Source organism: Sander lucioperca, chromosome 7, assembly GCF_008315115.2.
Source record: "Sander lucioperca isolate FBNREF2018 chromosome 7, SLUC_FBN_1.2, whole genome shotgun sequence".
NCBI lineage: Eukaryota > Metazoa > Chordata > Actinopteri > Perciformes > Percidae > Sander > Sander lucioperca.
This window is the reverse complement of record NC_050179.1, coordinates 4044297-4068406: the sequence shown is the minus strand read 5'-3', so window position 1 is coordinate 4068406 and position 24110 is coordinate 4044297. Positions and strand designations below refer to the sequence as shown.

At 40.6% G+C, this 24110-nt stretch overlaps 1 protein-coding gene across 1 annotated transcript; it reads left to right on the top strand.

Moving 5' to 3' along the window:
• The first annotated feature begins 5312 nt into the window (after nucleotides 1-5312).
• Nucleotides 5313-20908, top strand: cd44b (CD44 molecule (Indian blood group) b). Its single transcript, XM_031283246.2, has 8 exons — nucleotides 5313-5732; nucleotides 13001-13166; nucleotides 13706-13848; nucleotides 14001-14048; nucleotides 15577-15960; nucleotides 18372-18461; nucleotides 18613-18691; nucleotides 18908-20908. The coding sequence occupies exons 1-8, from the start codon at nucleotides 5666-5668 to the stop codon at nucleotides 19119-19121; spliced, it is 1191 nt and encodes a 396-aa protein (XP_031139106.1). The 5' UTR covers nucleotides 5313-5665; the 3' UTR covers nucleotides 19122-20908.
• Nucleotides 20909-24110: the final 3202 nt, after the last annotated feature.

Below are 24110 nucleotides of genomic sequence, written 5' to 3'. Positions count from 1 at the left end.
GAACTTTGCACTATTTCAATATAATGCAATACCAGGTCTTATGACATGTTTTCGTTAGAAAATATGCCCATTTCATTGAAACAGCAGCACTCTTCCATGCATGGACGGCATAACTTGCCAGAATCCTATTAAATAGGAATTCAGGGTAAAATTACAATCCTCTGCATGCACAGTGCCTTCTCCCATCACATACTGCCAATACTACTGTAAGTCTTGATTAGGCTATGTTACTGGGGTGAATATATTTGATATGATATTTCAGAGATAGTAACCTTACACAAAAAACTGTTTATAACTTGTAAACACCTTCAGCTAGATTGTGCTAGCTAACATGAACTGTCACCATGTGGCATGTAGCTTGATTAAGCATGCCAATGCTAATTGAGGAGATTTAATTCATCTATTTCATTGATTTTTATTGTTAAGCATTTCTTTTTTAAATTAGTTGTTCACTTTAAATCCTAAGTTTGAACACAGCCCACATTGTCGGCTCAAATTTTCAAAGTAGTCTACATTTCCCCTTTCAGTTACAACTGGTGCTGAAACATATGTAAACAGCTTTTCTGCCCACGCTTACAGCAAAGAAAAACATCTGTCAGCTGCCATTGGTGTCACAGCCCTAGTGATAACCACGTGTATGTTTTCTTAGAAATGTTAATTTGTTGTCTCATGGTCTTGTGCTACCGTACAACCTTGTGTAATGAGATGTTTGTGCTAGGACAAAGCATCCTTGTGTCATTGGTATTCAATATCCTTCAGACTATCATCGTTTTTCTGTTGTAATATGCCCTTGGTTGGTACTGTTTGTCAGGATGGTGAAATAATGTTACTTTATTAGACCTCCCTGCTATATCACATTTTGCTATCAGCTTGACAACTGCTGGGACTGTTAGGCAGAGTAATTTAACAATGTCCTTCCAAATATCAGCACTGCGATTGCAGCAAAACAGATTCTGACATTTCCTTGGCTTTCCCGTCAGTCTGACATTTACTGGCGCCCGCCAATCTCTGCCCAGCAATCTTGCTATGTGTAACAGCTGGATAAGAGAGCCACCAGGCAGAAGGAATCAGATTTGTGCCTGCTGAGGTTTTGATGAACTGTGTGCGGGGTCTTGAAGATAGTGCGGGGGCTCACGCTGGTGTGTAGGTCAGACTCATGGACACACAGCATGGGGCAGAGAGATGGAGGCAGTTGCTATGGAGACCAAAGTGGGTGAGTGTGCTCTTCTGTTGTGCTGCTATTTGGATGTCCTTAAGATACATTGCTCGAGGAATGGGCCGGTCCAAAGTGTTTGAAGGGTTTCTACTACATATCCAATGAGGGGCTGAAAGCTCTTGATTGAAAAAGAATAACACAGGGTGGGGGGGTGTGGTGCAGCCCCCCAGTCTGCAACCCCACCACTTTCCCTAAGCCTCCATCCATCCCTTCCCAATCCTCCAGTGCACCATCAAAGCTTTAAACTATGTATATATTAACAGTCCTAAGGCTTTCAAATGAAATCAAATGGATTTGTAAAGGACTTCATTGGCTTGTTAAGGAAGGTAGTGTTGTGGAGGATATAATAAGGATCAATGATGAATAATTCCCCCACTTATAAAAGGAACTTGATGGTTGTATCCTCTAATAATGACCCATTTAGTCTGTTTTGCCTCTCAGGAGTCCCTCGCTGTCTATTTTTTGGTCTCCCACACACAGAGACACATATTTCCCTGTGTGAATAGGCTTTGTTAATGAACACCAGGGTTAGCGAGAGGCTTGCTCTCATCCACATTATCTCACGCTCAAGTTTGTTCAACCATTGTTGACAGGATTTCCTCTGGTCTCATAGTTTTCCCTTACTACAAGCACTTCTCTATTCAGTCATCTTTTAACTTGGATGCAGACTTTGCTCGCAAATTACCACGTTGTACTTCCACTTCCTTCTTCTGTCTGAGTTATACCATATTTAGACCTTGATGTAATTTCTTAGAGGCCATACAGTACTCAGTACTCCATGACGCTCACTGTCCAAACACGCCCGCTCTGCTGTCCCAGCACCCAAACACAAGCGAGGCCCTTGCTTTGTTGTTGTTGCACAAAGCCAGGCCTTTTGAAGCAGTCCAGTCATGCCTCTGTGACGCCGGGAGAGCTCATTCAGCCTGAGACACTGCAGGGTGAGGCAGAGCTCATCTATCGGCCAAAGATACACAACAAGGACACAGTCCTGACAACCTCTCTCACCTTCCAAGCACAGGCAGCAACATATAGACTTGTGATTGCCTCTCAATAGTTCCAGTTAACAGGAAGTTGTCAGAAACATCTAATCTAATAAATCTGAAGAGATCACATGTTCTTCCTTAGGTGGATCAGATTAAAATGTGTGGAATTTAAACGCTGTCTTTGTCACCAGCTGATATTTTACACATATATAACTGCACACCGTGTAGTTCTGATCATAACAGCACATCTGTGCAAACGCTCATATTCACTGGATGTTTAAACAGTGAATGATGGATTTCCTTTCGCTGCTTTGTACGTATATGGACATCTTGCAAATCTCGTCTAATCACAATCCAGTGACTGCACTGTTCGGAGGAAAAAGGCACGTTACTTAACAGGAATGCTGAGGAGGTGCCATTAGTCGGCCATTACCACAAGGATTCCCAACCACAAGGGCGTCTGGGGAAAGCAATATGTGAGTCCTCACTGAATCATGGAATTTCTTTTTTTCCTTGCTGGATACGTATTGGCTGACTCAGCAGTCTGATGTTTAATTTAGGCTTCAGTCATGCCCAGTACACAGCTGTTCACCTCCTGTGTTTTTCTTTTTTTTTTGCTACTGTAACGTCACACAGCATAGATAGCCACATAATAACCCTGAAACCTTGGTTAACTGTTTGATTACAAATAGGCTTTAATCACCTTTTCTTTTCTTTTCTTTTTTTTTTTTTTTTTTGGGGGGTGGGGGTGGCTTTTCCCTTTATTTCATAGTGACAGTGGATAGACAGGAACGGTGGGAGAGAGATGGGGGATGACACGCAGCAAAGGGCAGCAGATCGGACTCGAACCCGGGCTGCTGCAAAGGACTCAGCCTACATGGGGCGCACACTGTTACTGGGTGAGCTAGAGGTCGCCCGGCTTTAATCATCTTGTCTTTTTTACATCTTCTTTCAAAGCCACTTGACACTTAAATGAAACATATTACTTTCTTAGTCACTAGGTCACGTTCATGTTCACACAAACCCTTAAACGTGATGAGTTCAACTAAGGTGGACACATTTATTTTACCTCTATAGACTGAAAATGATTGAGGGTTTTGTGCGTACCGCCATGCTCAAGTGTTGACTGTACTACTCCTGCAAATGTTACACATTCACCCGACTATTCATTAAAGGATCGGATAATCTTTGCAGTTTGTCTCAATGTTGTTTCTCCAGAGAGAGAAACTAGGACATTGTTCCGAGAGGGAAACGGAATGAAGGAAGGCTGGATAATCATTTGTCTTCAGTGTCTGTCATTCTCTGTTTCTTTCGGTCTCTTGGACTCCATTTATCATATTATCTGTCTGAATTTCACTGTTTTATTTTCAGCTCTACCTTATTAGATTGAACTATATATCACTTCTAATCTAGACATATTTACATTAGTCTTCATATCACAGAAAACAGTAATGCTGGCAAGGCAAACTTTACTTGTGTTGCACATAAACTTCTATGTGGTTTAAGTGAAAAAAAAAAAAAACTGTGAACCAAATACAAACTGACATGGATTGTTTCTTTGCTGTTATTGCTATTATTTACAAGGTTCACTATGGCAACAGCTAAAACAGGAAGTGACTTATATCAGCGGTGTAGGAAGTGTGAATCTTTATGATACTGTGTTCTCTTTATGACCTTTCTTGGGTGAAATCATGTGGGTATGAATTGTTAAGTCAAGTCAAGTGTTAAATCATAGCCAACAATCATGGGGGAATTAGTTAGTGTTTCTGTAATATGTCCTTCTAACTACATCTAAATATTATCCTATTAAGTCTTTGCGTTTAGTCAAAGACCATCAGTCTCTCTGTTTTGCATGGCCTCCCATGAAACCACTTGACCTTGCTCTAATCTAACTAAATATCTGCTAAAACATGCTAACCCTCAAACATGCAAACAAACATTTAGTTGTGTGAATTTACACTTCCTGCAGCTAGCGTGTGAGAAGTTTCCATTTGAGAAGTTGAGAATCTACCTTTAAGTATCTGCCATCTATGTTTATGTGATTTTCAGTTTTTCCCATTACCCCAATGATCCCCTTTTGTCCCATCCTGATATAGGCTAAATGAGCTGGGAATGCTGTGGTTTAAGTGCCATAAGATGTTGAGTGTAAAAAATAACTGTGTTCACCTTTAAAAGGCCAGGTCACATCTGTTTATTTAAGTGCTGTCCCCATGACAACAAGGTTACTGGCAATGCTGAGCCATCAGACACTCTGTCTTGTTGGTTGTGAAGGAAGTCACAGAGTCATAGACAAGCAGTCACACATTCTCAACACAGTTGTTTATTTCAGATATTTCACAATCACATGTTGTCGTTGAAGAGATTCAGGAAACCTGAGATGACTCCATCCGTCACCTGGTGAAGTGAAACGTTAAACCAGAGTGAAGGCAAATTTTTTGTGATGGAAGCTGAGATATTGCAGATAGCATTGAGCATAATTCTATATGATGGGGACTCTTGTCATCATTTTTGTCATTCTAATAGTAGGCAGATGTTTAAAAAATTGCTCTTTACTGGTGCTTGCTTTGGCATCTTAAAGATTTTTACTCTGATGAATGTAGGTATGTTGGCCAAGCAGTGCATTGAGATTAAGGCAGGTATTACAGATCTGAATTGTGTGCAACATTTCAGAGTTTTCTACCAATGTTTCAGATCTATAAAAGCTTCGAGGATGAGGTGTGTCTCTGTGGAATGGAAGTGACCTCTTTGAATTGGTGGCACAGGATCACACTGTGACATACAGCAAGAGAGAAAGACAGAGCGCAAGGGAGCAGAGACAAGAAAATCGGATAAATTGAAAATGGAGTTAGGACTGAACAAAAGACCAGATGGGCTCTCAGAAACTGTTGCTGTCAGGGACATAAAAAGAGGAAGAGAGGGGGGTGGGGGGGTTGGTATGGAAGGAGGGAGATGAGGATAAGCAGCCAGACAGACGGAGAAATCACCTTCTTCTTAACCCATTAATAAATGTAGAGGCAGGAAGAGGGGAGAGAAAGAGAGAGGAAAAGAGAGGCTGTGTGAGGTGGGGTGGGAGGGGAGGTGGGGCAAGTGTGGGAGAGGCAGAAGGGTGTGTGCTCACATGAACCACTCTTGCCCTTCTGCGCTTGTGCCACTAGTCTCTGTGTGTCTTTCAGGCAGAGAATAGAAAAGTTAGGGCAAAGTCTAAGTCAGCTCCAGCAGCTACCAGACACTCACAGCAACTCCCTCCACAGTGACAGGTTTCTTCTCTCTTTTTTTCTGCTCTCTCACTCATTCACTCTCTCTCTCTCACACACACACACACACACACACACACACACACACACACACACACACACACACCCGTCACTCCTGGCAGAGGGAAGACGGGACCACACGAGAACCGAGAACCGCTACACACCTTTACTTCTAGCTACTTACCCAGCCAACGCCAGACGCTTTGCCCAGGATGTGGACACTTCTCTTGGGGGTCACCTTTGGATTACTGGCCTCCTCCAGGTCTGAACAACTTCAAGGTGAGGGGACTGTGCCTTTGTCCAGTGGATGGCTCTTTGTCTGGGGATTTTTTAAAACCTTATTCTGCCTAAATTGTGCCTGGTTGACTGTATTGTTATTTTTTCCCTTCTTGAGCCTTGTTTGAGTGAGTATTCATGTAAAGAGAAGACAGTGAAAGAAAGAAGCTATCCTCTGCTGTTGTTGCTGCTGCTGCTGCTGCTGCTGCTGCTTGTAGAATGGATGAGTAGATGCCGACAAGAGAGCGTGTGCTACACCAGCACAGACAGGCTTACGTCTGGCAGACTGAGACTCCTGACAGACACAAAGGAGACAGTAGCTCCTGCTCACTGTGTTCTGTCTCACACACATTCACACGCTGGGACGTGAACCTTATTAATCAGGGTTTTGGATGATCAGTGTAGCTTTTCACAAGCAGTCCTTTTCAGGTAGAAGCAGAAATAGAGAGATTTTTTTCCCCTTCTATGCCGTGCTGATACCGCTGGAGTCTGTGCTGCCTCGCTTAATGCTTTATTCTCTGACACAAAGGATGTTCAACAATCGCTCTAGCTTCCCCATGTCTCCCTATTTTTCTCTTTGTCTGTCTTTCTTTCATATGTGCTTTCTGTGTAAGGTTTTGACTGTATTTGTTGCTCAGAGCAATGCATCTCTGGAGGTGAAGTTGGTACTGAATCAAACAGGTCTGGGTTCGTCTGGCTTACTCCCTTAGGAGAAGGTGGTGGGGTTGTTCACAAAGACTCCCTCTGGCACTGCGCCAAAGAGCAATCAGTATCAAGCTATACATTTGACCAGTATTTAAAGGCAAATAAGAGACTGCCTAAACAGCTTGTATGTGCACTGTATGTGGGAAGAGGATAAGGGGATGGAAAGCCCCCCTCCCACTGTGCTTCAACATGTGTTTGCCCCCTTAAGGCACCTTGTGTGCTGAGAAGTTGTGAGTGTTTGTGTATGTATCTCTATGTATGAGTGTTGAGAGTAATTGGTGTCTGGCTAGTAGGGTCCTGCGGTGGTCATATCTCGTTTTTTGTCCAGACGTTGTCTTTAATTCTAAACCTGTGGTTGTGCTTAGCCTGAAGTACATCATTAAGAGCAGTACTTACGCAATTTGACTGTTCACTGGTATCTCTACCACCGTAGTGACTGGCAAATGCTTCCCCCCCAGTAGATAATTGAATTAATTTCATCCATTTAAAGTCATAAAAACCTTATTTAGAATGATTCAAATGTATTACTGCACTTCTATATTTCAGTAAACGAGACTTATGAGAGTTATTTTATCTGTGGTGACCATCCAAATTTGATAATTTCTCAATTTCTTGAATCAAACGTAACATATTTAACAGTGATCTGAATGACAAGATATGCAGAACTATCAACACATCCAAAACTCCTAATAACTTATTACTATCTGATGTGTACGCTGGTGCTCGTCTTTTGAGTTTCCTATTTAGAAGTGCAGATTGTCCACTTGCTGCGATAACAGACTGAGTCTTGCTTCCTCTATGCAGAGGATTAGTCCCTCTCTTTCTCTCTCTCACACACACACACACACACACACACACACACACACACAAACTCAAATGCATGCAGTCTGGCCAACCTGACTGCTGAACTTCCTGGAAATGTGTCCGTATTTGCCTCCTTGGCGTAACGACCCCTCCTGCATGCACCCGTGTCATGTTTCAAGGTGAGGGGTGATCAGGGGCCCTGTGGAATGGGCCCTGACAAAGAGGGCTTTTGCCTGTACAGGCTCTGAGTACCATCTCCTGCCACCTGAGACTTTCAGACACGTGTTTGCCTTCTCTAGCAAATGTACCCTCCTCTGCAAACCAACCACGCTGAAGGTGAATGGCCCTGCACCAATATATTGTATAACTCCTCTCGTTTGACACTGATTAAACTACCCTTAAGGTGCGAGGGTCCTATCTCTTTGTGTGCTGTTAAACCTTCTAATTACTTTTTTAAACTTTTTTTGAGAGTTTTATGCTCCTTGCCCACACTCCCCCTGTCTGCCTTCCCTCCTCATAGCTCAACAGTTTTGGTCCAAAAGTTTTGGCCCACTTTTTTAACGACTCTGGTTCCGGAAGTGTTTTTCCCCATTCAGTTGTTTCATTGACGTTTCAAAAATTGCTAATGTATAGAGTTTTAAGTCTGGAACCAAGCCAACCAGCTACGAGATGAATAGTGAGCAAAAAACATTTGATTCGGTGCAAAAAAACATTTTGAAAACGGCAAAAAAGGCAAAGGTACAAGACTATCATAGACTTCAATGGCTGAAGTTCACTCTAGCCGTGGTTTCATGGGTACGGTAAACATTTCTATGGTAATAGGGAGTTGGACCAATCAGAGATGTTGCTTTCATACAGACTTCTAGCTTCTACAGGAGCAGAAGCTTTTATTTCACAACCACGTAGCTCATGGTCAGTCTACCTTGGATGGTTTAGACATTATGGTTGATAATCTAAATCCTTATGGAGAAAATAAATGGTATTTTTTACTTCTGGAACCACACTGTTGAGCTCTACATACATTACAGTCTTTGTGTCTATGGGAAAACTGCTCCGAAAGAGCTTTGTAATGGACACATATCCTCCTGCATGATGCAGGGATTTCCCAAATCACTGTATCACCAGGCATAACAGCAGATTATACTGGATCCATACTTGATTTTAAGCACAAAATGCTTGTTGGGAAGAGGTAGATGGAAGGAACAGTTCCCTTATTCCATAGTTTTCTATATATAGACTTAATGTAATAGATAAAGGAGCAATAGTTTGACATTTTGGGAAAAAAGTAATTTGCTTTCTCTCCGAGAATTAGATGAAAAGATTGATACCGTTTTCGTGCTGGTATGTTGAATGTGGAGCTAGAGCAAAGGGGCTATTAGCTTAGCCCTATAGCATAAAGACTGGAAGCAGAGGCAAGCAACTAACTTGGCAATGTCCAACGAGTTGTTTTTCAGTTTCTGTTTGTGTATGAATTAAACAAACAACATGTTAAAAACTAGCTTCAGATGTGCTGTTTAGCATTTATAACATTCTCCAACTCCACCAGACCAGACTGGACATGTCAAACTCTACCAACTCCATCCAACAAACAACAACAAACACAGACGGCCGGCCCACACTGATCCAACTGTTGGTGTTTGTTGGAGTTTGTTGGCGTTTGTTGGAGCAGTGTGCAAGCTCCTTAAGTGTACGTATATAATGGGTGGAGGTGTAGGGAGTTGGTGAGATAGGAAATGGCACCATAGAAAGAAAATCAGATAGCGAGAGATTTCTTGTGACCTTCAGGTAATATTGTGTGGTGGTGGTGGTGGTGGTGGTGGTGGTGTGTGTGTGTGTGTGTGTGTGTGTGTGTGTGTGTGTGTGTGTGTGTGTGTGTGTGTGTGTGTGTGTGTGTGTGTGTGTGTGTGTGTGTGTGTGTGTGTGTGTGTGTGTGTGTGTGTGTGTGTCTGTGCTCGCGTACACACAAACATTTTGGCCATTGGCCCGGTGGACCTTTGTTGTGACCAGTGGAGGGAAAGACATGCCTGCTGACAGGCCAACTTCACTCAAGTGTGATAATGCAGAACACCTGAGCAATGTAACAAGGTCTCTCTCCAAACCACCTGATGAACTATGGCTAAAAGGATGTTACAGTAGCAGTGGGACATATACAGTAGACTCTCTGTTCTAGTATGGGATTCCTGCACAATATGAGAAACTTTAGTGCGAACATTTTCATTAAGGTGTATCTGAGAAAGACAAGACGAAAGAGAAAAATGCAGATAAGAGGATAATAAAAAAGCCAATGTTTTCTGTGTGTTACTAATCTTAATATCAAAACACTATGCTTACTGGGTCTCTTGCTGTGCTCCATGCTCTACAAAGGTTATGACTCAGGAAATGATCAGCCAACGTTCAAGTGTGTGTGCATGTGCATCTGTGATCAGCCTGTGTGATTGCGCACCTGCATGCAGGGGGTAATTTGTACTTTATTGCTGGCATAGAAAAGACAAACAGAGGGTAATGAGAGAAAACAAGAGAAAGGAGAAAGGGGGGGAAGAGAAAGTGGAGTGAGAGTGGAGAGACAGGCTTGTCTATTACTTCTAGAGCAGCTGGTGATTTTGGCAAGACGCTGCGTTAAAGCTCCTTTTCTCTCAGGTTTAGTACGCCCAGACTTTGCAGTATCCTTGGTTTCAACACTATTATATCACAATGGAGCCTTTGGGAGAGTCAGTGCTTCGGCATAGCAGGCTTCTCAACTGTATAAAGACACCCATGACCGTTCCCTCTGCATACTAATGAATGCTCTTCAGATTCATGTCAGCCCCCTTTTTCAGCTCACTGATGGTAAGCTGTGCTCCCTTTGATCTCTCCGGGCAGGTTTGCAAGGCCAGGACTGTCTTCTTTTTTACCCATTTACACTCAGGGACACTGTGCCATGTGGCAGCATGTGTTGAGGTTCTTTCAGTTTTGTGTGTGTGTGTGTGTGTGTTCTTGTTTAACTATATTTGTGGGGTCCAAAAACCAGGAATACAGTATACTTGTGGGGTCCGGACAGCTTTGTGGGGCCAAAATGCTGGACCCCACAACTTTAAAGGGCTGTTTGAGGGTTAAGACTTGCTTTTAGGATTAGGGTTAGAATAGGTCATGGTTAGGGTTAGGGTAAGGGTTAAGGTTAGGCATTTAGTTGTGATGGTTAAGGTTAGGGTAAGGGGCTAGGGAATGCTCACAAAGGGGCTAGGGAATGCTCACAAAGATAGTGAAATGCACTACGTGTGTGTGCCTGTGTGTGTGTGTGTGTGTGTGTGTGTGTGTGTGTGTGTGTGCGTGTGTGTGTGTGTGTGTGTGTGTGTGTGTGTGTGTGTGTGTGTGTGTGTGTGTGTGTTAGAGAGAGAGAGGGGGAGAGAGAGAGAGAAGCAAACAACTGAAACTGCCTGACAAAAGTTGGCACTAACTCTTGTCATCCAACTGCCACTGAGAGCAGAAAGCTCAACTTCCTGCTGCTGCTAGTGCTTTGTTTACTCATAACAGCCAGTGGAAAAATGGAGGGACTTTAAAAAAAAAAAAAATCATATCTAGTCTTTGAGAAGTCAGCTTTCTCCATAGCAAAGGGATAAACATGGCCACAACATAATCAATAGCAATTTCACAAATTCCCTACATACTTAGGGACTTAAAAGTTGAGGAATATCTTGTATAGTACCCAGTTGGGATATAAATATCTGTAATTGGGATAACTGGACTTTTTGGCAAAACCAATAGATTGTGAGGGAGGAGGTTTTACATGTTTTAACTGCAGCTCAGAAAGGGGGAGGGGGACATGATTTGTTCCTTTAACTTTAGTCTTCTTCTTCTTCTTCTTGTAATTCATATTTTCTGTTTTATTTTCTATTTTCTGCCCTGAAACTGTGTAACATTGTCCAGGTGAGAAACCATAGGGAACTTTTAACACATTTCTTACAAATCCCAAACACTTTAGTTGTGTGTGTTGGTCCTCCAGGAGACGAATCTATAAGATCAAATAAATTGGCATGGTAGCTACTTTATTTAACCGGTTGCTTTATTTGTTTAAAAACTGTGTAGCAGGAGTGACTGCAGGTTTTCCTGCTCACGAGGCTTCAGCGCATGGTGCTCAGCAATTTAAAACGATACTATATGTTGTGTGGTATTTCCTGTACAAGTCGAGCATTGCTGGGTGACTTTGCATTAGACAACTTTCACATCCCGTGCATCTGTCACCATAGCATATTTAAACAAGCACTAAACATATGTGCAGATATTGCTTTCTTCTGTGCATGAACAGAGCATGTTCCAATAAATATTCACATGATATCTGTGGTGTCGCTCATGCAAATTGTTCTTGAGTTTTTAGATAATAGGATATGACACCCACAGGTGCTGTGTAATTTACTGCACTGACATTTTTATTTTACGAGTATTGAAAGTCTTGCGGCACAAAATGTTGCCACGTGCCTGTTTTCAGCACTTTAGTCAGAACTATCTATTAAGCCTCCACAGAACAAACACATCAGTTTCCTGATCAAATTTTCCGGGTCTATAATACGACTTCTTCTATTTCCCATTTACTCCAACAATGACACTTCAGTGTACATATATACTGGTACTGGAGATTAGATGCTTTTCTATGCGGGAGGGGGAAACAATGCAAAGATCACTACATGAAGACAAAGTCACGAGTAAATATTCAGCGCGAGGGATGTGTGTCCCATATCGCAAGACTCTTCCCAGGTGGTGTCTCTCTCTTTTATTTTGACATGCAAATGATCCCCTGCTCATATCAGTAACAGCCTCAGGTGTTGAAACCTAGTTATTGGCAATTCCAACCATTACATTCTTTTTTTAATGGACATTTGGCTATTTGAAAGTGATCTACATGTGTACACATACACATGCTGCCTTTTCATTTGCTCATTTGCTAGGCCTAGTTTGCATTTTTGTTTTCATTTCAACAAAGGAAAGTCGTTTGCCTGAGGTTTCTCCTTTAGTCAAGCAAACCAAGGCAAATAGGCTGAACAACACACGAGAGACACACTGTGCGTTTTGGTGGCATTTTGTTTGGGCTAAACCTTCTGATGTAAAGATGTCTTATGTAAAGACTTGTTTGCATACTTTGTTTTGAACAAAAAAGACTTAGCGAGGCCTGGGGGCTAAACGCTATAGATGCTGCCTGTCTCATGATGCTTGCAGAGAACTCATCTTAACAAACCATTCGTCTCATGACTCGACATGATGCAAAAAGACAACGCACATGTATAAATCAAGATTTCTTTAGCCTATATTTTAAGCATTCGTGTGCACCATCAGAGTGTCTTTTAGAAACCAGTAACTGCAACTTCTGAATGGAAAATATGGTAGTTGAATTGAGTGCATAGCTGGGTTTTCTCTGTCAGGAAATCATACTTAAATTTAAGAACAAAAAATAAATTCCCATTATGTAACCCACAGCATCTGGATTCTTCCTGTAGTCTTTGGCCTATGCGTATGCTATCAGCTTGTTTTAAATATGATTTAAGCTATATGAGTTTTGAAGACTTAAACAAAATGAAATAACATGTTGATTGTACATGTATTTTACCCTGTTACTGGCTAGAATTGATTTGGACTTAAGATTTCAAGTGCTACAGTGGAAAAAAAGAAGATAAGCAATGACAGACGCAGTAACCTGCAGGCTACTTCAACCCCCATATACTGTGAAATGGTAAAATGGTGATGAATCCTGTAAGACACTGAACCTGTATTGTTTTCCTTTTCTGTCCCAACAGCGAATTCTCTCACCTGCAGCTATGCCAGGGTATTTCTTACTGAGGGAGCAGGCCGTCACTCCCTGAACTTTGACATGGCTCAGAAGGTGTGTGAGCAGCTGCAGAGCATCTTGGCGAGTCCAGAGCAAGTCAAGGAGGCATATGATAAAAACATGGAAACATGCAGGTGAACGCACAAACTTTTATCTTATGATGAAACATTTATAGACCCCAAAATTCTCAAGATGTTCTCAGAAGCCCTGAGTTAAGCCCTGATGCACATCTTTCACCATTTCACCTTCTGGATCTTTGTTAGTTCTAAAATGTCACAGAAAATACTTTTTTTTATAGTCAGACATCATAATGAAATCCCACAATTGAACTTAAACTTTACTTGGTGTCTTTATTCACCCGATTCTAAACCACTGATAACACCCATTGAAGGGAGTGATAACGTCCACATTGGGTGCATTTCATCAAGAGATGTAAAATCAGAAAAGAGGAAGCAGGTCTTCCAGTTTTACAACACAATATCCCACGTTTGTCATGTGGTAGACTTCCAATAAAGGAAACCATCTGAAATGTGTTTGTTGAGTTCTCCGTCTACTTCTTCAATGTGAATTACTTTGGTTTTTAACATGATGTTAGACCTGGCTACTTGGAGACAAATAGCATTCAAAATGTCAAAATATTTCTTCTAATAACAATATTGTTGTGTCCATTCAGGTACGGCTGGACCAGTAATGTGACCATTGCTATCCTCAGACACACGCACCATGAAAACTGTGCAAAGAACATGACTGGCTTCATTATTAATTCACATGTATATTCTGACGAACTCTTTGATGCCTACTGCTATGATGAAAAAGGTGACTATATCACAGGAAATAGTCAGTTGCTCTTTATCAGTGCAGTCCAAAGCTGACACTGTCATGTAAATTTACAGTCTGCATCACATAGAACTGTTGTTATTTGCCTCTCCATATTGGTAACGTTGACTTCCTGTTCCCCCATGTGCCAGCTGGGCCTGAGAAGGACTGTACGGAACACTTACCCTCAGATGCACCAGGTTAGTACAACATACCAATTCACCCTCACCTTATTGTTATACATTTAGTGCCCGTTTACCACCATATATCAAAAGTTTAAGCGCTAATATACAGTAAAGTGAAACCAAAGCTCAAAATGATCAATTAAAAGCAGTTTAATCTGTTTCGATCATTAGACCAACTTAAAAATTGTATAGAATGTCAACATTTAAAAGCATGCAGAATTTCCAAGATCTGAAACTGTATTAATATTCATCTGTCGTGGAATTGACCAGAAACAAAGCTCCTAGTGCAGAATGCCCAAACCCTCTGCATATGAAAAACGGTAAGCAAAGAAACAAAAAACAAAAACCTCTTAGACAACACCTTAGTCTAGTTATTAATGATCTCATCTCTATAGTCGACACCAACATCCTCTCAGCTCCTAGCTATGCTACCTGAGGTGGGACATAGAGCTAACCGAAATCGTCTCTGGCTAGACAACAAGACAGCTGGATGAGGTTACTTTTTATGACCGCCTTGAGTGCTAATGATGGCTCAGATTCCCCAAAACTGGTTTTGGCTTCAACTATTTAATACATGTTATGCTGTCATACTGTATGGGGGATGTCTGAGCATAAGACAGTGAAAAACTCAACATGCATGTTTATGTTCATCTGCATGTTTTGTGTTATAATGCTTTATTATTGTAGCATTAATGTTAGTCTCGCATTGCCAGACCATCCTCCACAGCGCTGCGGAGAAGGGTCTGGCTAGTCCACACAGCATTCCGGGATGGCAGGAAAACGTGATCTGGTTTATTGGCATTTCTTTAAACCAATCACAATCATCATGGGCGGTGCTAAGCACCGGACAGAGCCACGCTGCCGCCAGCCTTGGAAAGGAACTTATTTTGGTGGAACACATGCACGTTCAAAAGTTATTTTAGTCGTGCAAACAGAAAACTTGGCAGATAGTCTAGCTAGCTGTCTCAATTTACCATGCAAAGATCTGAGGAGGAGTTAACCATAGTCCTCATAAATCCACCGGAGTTTAAAATTTCAACACAAAGAAAGCGGAAGGTAACGGACATCCGGCTGTATTTCCATTGGCAACGGAGCAATCCCGGAAGTGGAACGTCAGGGATATAGACTACATTATTGTTGACAAGATGATAGGATTAATTGAAATATGAAAAGTAAAAAAAAGTTTAAATCCCAGAAGTAAATATAATCAGGCTTCAGAACGCTGTAAAATGATATCAAGATAGATACCGGCGGGCCCCTGGTTAGCTCACCTGGTAGAGCGGGCGCCCATATATAGAGGTTTACTCCTCGACGAAGCGGCCGTAGGTTCGACTCCGACCTGCGGCCCTTTGCTGCAGGTCATTCCCCTTCTCTCTCCCCTTTCAAGTCTAAGCTGTCCTATCCAAATAAAAGGCCTACAAATGCCCAAAAAATTATCGTAAAAAAAAAAAAGATATAGATAGATACAGCCATGTTGCTAAGAAATATTGTTCTTACAAAACATGATTGTAACCTTGTATGACCCTCTCTATTCTCCAAACAGATGAATCCTCACCACAGCCTCAGGCCCCAACACCAGCAGAGGGCCAAGAAGAGACCACTCCAACAACACGACATGAGGATGCTTCTGGTAGTGAGGGTGTTGACCACACGGTAGCCCCTGGGGAAGATGCTCTTGAGCATGTGATGGAAACCACCACTGCTCTCACCTCTGTGGAGCTAGAGGCTTCCACAGAGTTACCTGCTGGTGAAGAAAACCACTTTGAACGAGAGTTCGACCAGCCCACTGGATCTGGGATGATCCCACCTGAGGAGGGAGCATCTCCAACAGCCCCTGTTGGAGAGCCAGATGAAAGACAACCTCCCACCGAAAATGAGAAACAGAAAGGGGAAATGGAGCCTAACGGAGCTGATGCCACGACAGAGTGTAAGGAAAACAATACTAATTCTTTGAAATCAGGGCTGAAGACCTTTCTTTTTGATGTTGCCTTTCTTTAAACAATTGTTCATTTAACTGTTTTTAACTGCTCTTTAATGTTTAATTTAAAGTAAATTTAATTTTATGTAAAGCACTTTGAATTGCCCTGTTGCTGAAATGTGCTATACAAATAAAGCTGCGATGCCTTTCCTTCTCAAAACAAGCTACACAGTTTTTCTTAAGGGCTGGACAAATTAATTCTATATATGGAAGCAAGGACGTGATGGCAACACAGCACAAGAGCAGATACAGTCGCTGTCAACAGAACAATGTTAACACCTGCTTAGCTTTTACAGTAATTGCGGCCATTGCTATGTAACAAACCCTGGTTGATTGAGAGAAACAAGCTTGCCACGATAAAACCATTTTAGCAAAGCAAAAAGGACCTATTCAACTCCAGACAGCAGCAGCGGCAGCGGCAGCCTGCCTGAAACGGACAAATGTCAGCACTGCACACAGCATGCCTCGTCCTGGGTACATTTCAAAGGAAAGCCAATATGGGTTATCCTGCATTTGAAATAGTCATATACTTAGGTCTCCCAACCAAGCATAATGACTTCTACTTACGGTACCTTACCTTGTCTGTGATCTAATAAGGCCTACAAAAACTACTTTTCCACCTTTCTGCGTTAACTATTTAACGTTAGGTTAGCTGTTAGTTTAGCAGCCTCGCACCAACATTCACATCGAACGATCCCAACAGGTGGAAGATTGCTAGACATGTCATGCTTACATAACATTACGACAGGCAATTTACAGACGTCAATTACAATCTAGCTTGCTTGCCTCGTCGGCTAACGTCAGCTAACGTAATCAAACAAACAAACAAGAACTGCTACAAATCAAGAACGTGTGTTCACTATTGTATTCAGGATATGGTTGAAATAACAACACCTGACAATGCAATGTATTCCTGTAATAGCCATGCAATAAAAAGCACCTCTATGGTGCTACAGTGATAATGTTCAGTTTTTGTGGAGACAGTATCAGAGAGAATGAGTACTGATTCAACCCCGTAGTCATTTTTGGATTGTGTGATACTGCAATGTTCCTGTTATTTTGTCTGCCCTCTGTAAATCCAAAAACTTAATCATAGAAAATGCAGATACTTGAGTTTATTCATAATTAAAATGCATGGAAACATTCTCACAGATCAGCACATACTGGCATCAGATGCAACAGGTTTTGGGAGGACAGAAGTAACTTTTAGAACACATGCCGCCCCCTTGTGTTAGGTTGAGCTGTGGAACGGATTTATTATTTCTATGTCCCTAAGAGGGATTACAATCAGGCTCAGCATATTCAACAACACACCATATGCACAAAAGTGTGTATTGAAGGCACTGAAATATATACAGTATCTCACAAAAGTGAGTACACCCCTCACATTTTAGTAAATATATCATTATAACACTGAAGAAATTACACTTTGCTACAATGTAAAGTATTAAGCGTACAGCTTGTATAACAGTGTAAATGTGCTGTCCCCTCAAAATAACTCAACACATAGCCATTAATGTCTAAACCGCTGGCAACAAAAGTGAGTACACCCCTATGTTAAATTCCAATAGAGGCAGGCAGATTTTTATTTTTAAAGGCCAGTTATTTCATGGATCCAGGATATTATGCATCCTGATAAAGTTCCCTTGGCCTTTGGAATTAAAATAGCCGTTCACCATACCTAGAGATTGGCATGGGGTACTTTCCATAAAATCATCTCTCAATGTAAATCAAACCAGCTATTAGGCTAACTGACATAAAACCACTTTTGTACTCACTTTTGTTGCCAGCGGTTTAGACATTAATGGCTGTGTGTTGAGTTATTTTGAGGGGACAGCACATTTACACTGTTATACAAGCTGTTCATTAATACTTTACATTGTAGCAAAGTGTAATTTCTTCAGTGTTGTCCCATTAAAATATATAATGAAATATTTACTAAAATGTGAGGGGTGTACTCACTTTTGTGAGATACTGTATACATTTGAATTTCAAATCAAATCTGTTAATCAAATTAGTTGGATTTTCTCAAAAATGGGACTTGAAATAACAGATTTATACAAAGGGGAAAACAAATTAGTATGTAGCTTGCAGAATCTGGTGCCACAAAACCTGCAGCCTCACAAAGAGTATAAAAAATGCATATTCAATTTAAGGCAATTTAAAGTGAAAGACATCTTCCATTATAAAGCCACAAATACATTTGAATATTTCATCTTGTTTTATATTTCATCTATTTATCTAGTTTTTAGTGTTTTAAATAAACTTATTTTTGTGGGTGCTGCTGAGTTACATATGTCAGTGAATGACCTGTATCTCAGATGGTTTAGATGTTTACCTGTTGTTTTATTGACATGCAGCTTCACACCAACAACATCCTAATGACAAGGGTTGGGACCAGGGTCCGCATGGTTCTGAGCCTAACCAACATGAGAGCAGCAGCTCATCAAGTAAGCAGCCACTTTAATTCACACCTCACGACCCTGCAGTCCATACTGATTACAGTCAAATAAATTGGGAATAGTGTTGGAGTCCGCTCTTTATTTATTTCTGACTCAGCTTTAAGTCTTTTGACTCATGGCTTGTTTTTTCTCCCTCCAGACTGGATTGTAATCATTGGAGTGATTGTGGCAGTTGCTGCTATTTTTCTCGTGTGCGCAGCTGTTGCCAAAAGAAAGAGGTGTGACTTTGCTTGCTGTTTTTTTCTAAATCTTACACTAAAAGAGCTGTCATGTCACATGTTTTAGACATACTGTACATTAAACATTACCCCCGGTTTCTTACTCTGCACAGTAGTCAATAGTCAGTGTTCCCATTTTCACATATTTTGCTGCAGATTGGGGGATGGCAACAAAAGAAATCAATAATAAATAAATGTCTGAATGTGCTCTTGCAGCTGGTGCGGCAAACAGCAGACCCTGATGATCACATCCAAAGACAGCGGCGAAGGGAATGGGGCTGCCGCATCAGCATCCAGCTCCCACGCCCAGGAGAGAGAGCAGGAAATGGTGACCCTCATGAACAAGGAGAAGATCCAGGAGAACGGCAACACAGAGGAGTTCACCGTCATCACGCTAGAGGAGTCGCCAGATAAAGAACAGCTGGCATGAGAGAGGAGAGTGTAGAGGCAGACAGGAAAGAGTAGGTGAGGATAGGGAGGGATAAAGTGAGGATATTTGGGAGATTAGACGGATGGGGGGGTTGGGGCTCCATACATTGGGGATAAAAACTGCTTTGGTGGCCATCACTGGATGGACACTGAGTAAGGGTGTAGTGTGCGTTATTTAGAAAGATTGTCTAACTGAGGTACAAAGTATTGTATTGGGTGTGAAACTGTTGCCTCTCAGTGGGGACCAGGTCTTTCAAACCAACATGTGCAGCATTTTGTTTGTCTGGTGTACCAGGTTAGCTAGGACTGAATGGCAGTCAAAGAGTGTCATGCATGACAGTGTATTATGCATTGGTGCATAGCAGGGTGTGTGAATGTGTTTTGTGTATTTGTGTTTGTGAGTTATATGCTTTGGTGATGATATGGGGCTGGATAGACATGGGTTTTTAAAGGGAGGGGGTGGTGAAGTGAAGAACATATTGATGACAAATGATTCTCTTTTTTATAGGATTGGTGGATCCTATATTAAAGGGCCTTTCAGCCTAAATAGGGAATAATAAATTAATGATGAGAACTGGGCTATTTTATTGGAGATACTACAGATAGAAAAATAATAATTTGGATCAAAACAACCTTTGATGTTTTCCATGTGTTTCATGTCTTTGTTTTTTATTGCTTATTGTTGTAACCTTGTGTATATTTCAGACATTGCCTGTGGACTGGAGTTTGGTTTTTCCATTTTCAAGACAACTGGGGATGTCGCTACCTTAATTTATGCAGTTTGGATTCCCTTTTTCTTGGTCTCTGTATATAAAGTATATGTTTTGGAAATGCCTTAGCAATAGCTGCTAGTGCTTTATGTTGTTTGGTAGAAAGGGGCTTTGTATCCCTTTTACATAAAGGAATGTGTCATGTTTTGAGAGTTATTTAATTAGAAAACAGAGGTAAACAATTCAGTGAATGGATTTTGCAATAGTTAAAAGTGGAGTGGATATTGTATGAATCAATTTGATGTATAGCATCTAAACCTGTGCAATTGATGCACCATTTATGTCAGTTAAGTTAATATGGTATACCTTTATATTGGGTTGGAACAATTATGCTATGAAGTTCCTGATGTTATCCTGAGGAGAATGATAAAGATGATGTATACATAATGTATACACAGTGTGTACATTGATTAAGGAAAAAAGAAAGAGCAAAAGAAAAAAATGGATAAATTCATCATTTTCTGAAAGCAAGATCTAAGCTCAACCGTGACAAGTGACTGGCAGCGGCCTAGCTTTAGATGCTAAACTACATAGCACATATGATAATGGGGGGCCCATGTGCTGTAAACACATGCAATGTAAAGGTTTCTTCATAAAAAAGGGGCTGTGACAACGTCGTCTATGTGCTCCTGAGGGGGAGGGGTGTGATGAATGAAGCTTGTGTACCTGCCAAGGCCTCACTGTGCCATTCCCTGTACATTTCACACATGTAAACAAAATGCTGCAGTTTTTCTACTGACCTTATCATTGGTGAAATATATCATACATTGTGTCATATCAATATTAATTCCTTTGTGACAGCTAATTCTCCCTGTTTTTCTGTATCAGCTGAAATACGTACAGCGATTGCGAACTTTTTCTTTTTTTTATCTGACTTGTTCCGTTTTTTTCTCTTACGATTAATTTTGAGGAGAAGTAGCAAATGTACTAGTATAGGCAGGTTTTATGACACATTTACAAAAGATGTTGCTGAAAAGATTTGTAAAGCCATGAATGAAAATAAATGTGTATAGAAAGATGTGCAGGAATGTGGTGTGCTCATTCCCTGATCATTATGTATGTGTGAAGACAAAAAGGAGCAAGTGAATGGCATGACAGTGGGATGTGAGTGGTTACATTGCCCCCACATAAGAGGAAGTGAGGTTTCCATGGCACCGCGGTCATGATGTGAGAACACGTTAACACAGGAAACAAAGACTTGAGATAAAGACGGCCATTTTGAAATATTTAGATGGCATCTTTCCATACAGCGTTAAACTGCATGTATAGTCAAGCTGTCTTCATTGACAAGCACTGAAAAGAGCACAATAAGTGCTTATTTAACATGCATTTGGTAAACACTGTGCTCCATCATAACTGTTCTAAAGCAGCTGCTCACACGTAATGCTGCCATCACAAATGATTAATATGTAGTCAATGATTGCGATCTTGGGAAGAACATGCATTCTTTGTAATACTATTTACATCATTTTGTCATCTATTTCTGTGTTTTTTGCATTAGCCTTTTTCTTTATATGATGCAGGCAGTGGAGACTATATATATATCTATATATATACACAAAAGACATGTTTGTATATCAAAAATACCATTATTTAGTTAAATTTTTTCTGCCCCGATGAGGACAATATTTTCATCTACGGAGCCCCCAAAGGGTCACAGGGACTACTTTTGCATTACCTCGCAATATGTTTCGTGTTCCCTCGCAATATGTTTGCTTGCCCTTGCGTTACGTTTACTTACACTTACATTACTTTTCATTCTTTCTGAGCCATGGGTCTATTTCCACTCAGATGTCCAGTGCAATGCCCCAGTGTGGATCAGCTCATTGAATTTTACTTTGAACTGGGCATTATGCTGGTATACTGCTCAATGGGCAAATGTATACTCTGTTTAAGTTCTATAATCAATATTTGTTAAATGTACAAAAAGATGATGTGCAATGTCAGAGGTGTCGCACATGATGATGAATAGAGAATTATCAAAGAATCTGCAGTTCCCCTCTGCTATACGAACCTTTAAAGAGGTTACGCTCATTTTTCGGTCGCACTTTAGCTTATTCTCTTTGACTTTCTGCTTTGGTTTCAGACGACAATAATTATAACTTTGAATGCATATTAGCAGAGCCCAGTGAGAGACATCCGCTCACGTTGGATAGTATACAGTTCATCAACAAATTCTGTCGTAGTGCTACAAAGAGAGAACATTTCCGTTTCGGGGACAGAAATGTGAAATTATAAACATTGGACTATGCACTTGTGGCTACAGCCCTTTGAGTTGCCTATGATCATTTTCTACCTGTTATACATCAGTATATTCCTGTACTTCAGATTTACATTTTTTATTTTACATCAAATAATGTATTAATTGCATGAAAGTATGGAATCAATCATGAATCTATCAATTATGCATCATGAATATAGAGCATTTATGCAACAAAACGTACACGTATCCTAATGTTACTGGGGTCGGATAGTGACACGGCATTACTGTAAATGGTCTGGTGTCATTATGGGAGTAGAGCGAACAGTCTAGAAGGAACATGTGATTTATTTGTCTAATTACAGCCTGTGTTGTCTAATTAAGTTGTCATAAGCCCAGGTTAGGGTTAGCTATTTGGTTTCTAATTACAGTATAATTTGGCATAATAGTAGCTAAGTATAGTTTATTTTGGGTCTAATGCTGCAGTTTCTAATTTAGGTGTATGGTCTCTAATTAGGTTATAAGTGTGTTGGTTAACTGTCTAATAAGGCAAGGCAAGGCAGCTTTATTTGTATAGCACATTTCAGCAACAGGGCAATTCAAAGTGCTTTACATAAAAACAATTACAAAATTTAAAACAGATAAAATACGAGAATAAAAGTTACAGTGCAGTGTAAGAAATTAAACATTAAAGAGCAGTTAAAAACAATATAACAATAATATAAAAGCAGATACAATACAAGATTTTAGGCTGCTAGTATGGGATAATGTATAAGCCGTTGCTCTATACACGTAATCCACCCGCAATCCTTGCTGTTCCCAGAACGGGCCGGTCCCACCTGTCTTACTTTTTAATTCTCTTTATATGCTTATATAGATTGTCATACAGTTTCAACAATGCAACTTCAGTGTAAGAAATGAACAATTATTTAAAGAAAGGCAACATCAAAAAGATAGGTCTTCAGCCTTGATTTAAAAGTTGCGGTGGACCTGCAGTTTTCTGGGAGTTTGTTCCAGATATGTGGAGCATAAAAACTGAACACTGCCTCTCCCTGTTTAGTTCTGACTCTAGGAACAAAGCAGACCTGTCCCAGATGACCTGAGAGGTGTGGGTGGTTCATAGTGTAGCAGCAGATCAGAAATGTATTTTGGCCCTAAACCATTTAGGGATTTATAAACTAGCAAAAGTATTTTGAAATCAATTCTTTGAGGCACAGGAAGCCAGTGTAAAGACTTCAGAACTGGAGTGATGTGATCCACTTTCTTGGTCTTAGTGAGGACTCGAGCAGCAGCGTTCTGAATCAGCTGCAGCTGTCTTATTGATTTTTTAGGGAGACCTGTAAAGACTCCGTTACAGTAGTCAAGTCTACTGAAGATAAAAGCATGGACATGTTTTTCCAAGTCTTGCTGAGACATAAGTCCTTTAACCCTTGATATATTCTTAAGATGGTAATAGGCTGACTTTGTAATTGTCTTAATGTGGCTGTTAAAATTCAGGTCTGAGTCCATGACTACACCAAGATTTCTGGCTGTGTCTGTTGTTTTTAACTTTGTCTTTTGAAGCTGAGCGCTGACTTTTAATTGTTCCTCCTTTGCTCCAAAAACAACCACCTCAGTTTTTTCTTCATTTAATTTAAGAAAGTTCTGGTACATCCAGTCATTAATTTGTTCAATGCACTTTGTCAGTTTTTGTATTGTATTGGACTATAGTTCCTTGTATAAAAAAAGAACATATAACATATTAGTTTTTGTCTAATTTGATACAACATACAACTTGTTAGCAAAACTATTTGTAAGCTAAAATGATGCTTGACAAGTGCATACACACATGTAGAAACTACTGTATGTTTTTCACTCTCGTTTAGATATTTTTATTGTCAAATTGTCTATTGGATATCCAATTAATAACAAATGTCCTTCTGGTTAATGGTACAGTGTCATACTAACTCTTGTTTAAGTTCAACTGGACCACCACCTCAATAATGTGCACATTTTTATTTTTATACTTAACTCTCGGCAG

Coding starts and splice junctions, on each gene's coding strand:
- cd44b (XM_031283246.2), top strand. CDS start 5,666: ATGTGGACACTTCTCTTGGGGGTCACCTTTGGATTACTGGCCTCCTCC. Junction 15,961..18,371: donor AGCTGATGCCACGACAGAGT/GTAAGGAAAACA, acceptor ATTGACATGCAG/CTTCACACCAACAACATCCT. Junction 18,462..18,612: donor TGAGAGCAGCAGCTCATCAA/GTAAGCAGCCAC, acceptor TTCTCCCTCCAG/ACTGGATTGTAATCATTGGA.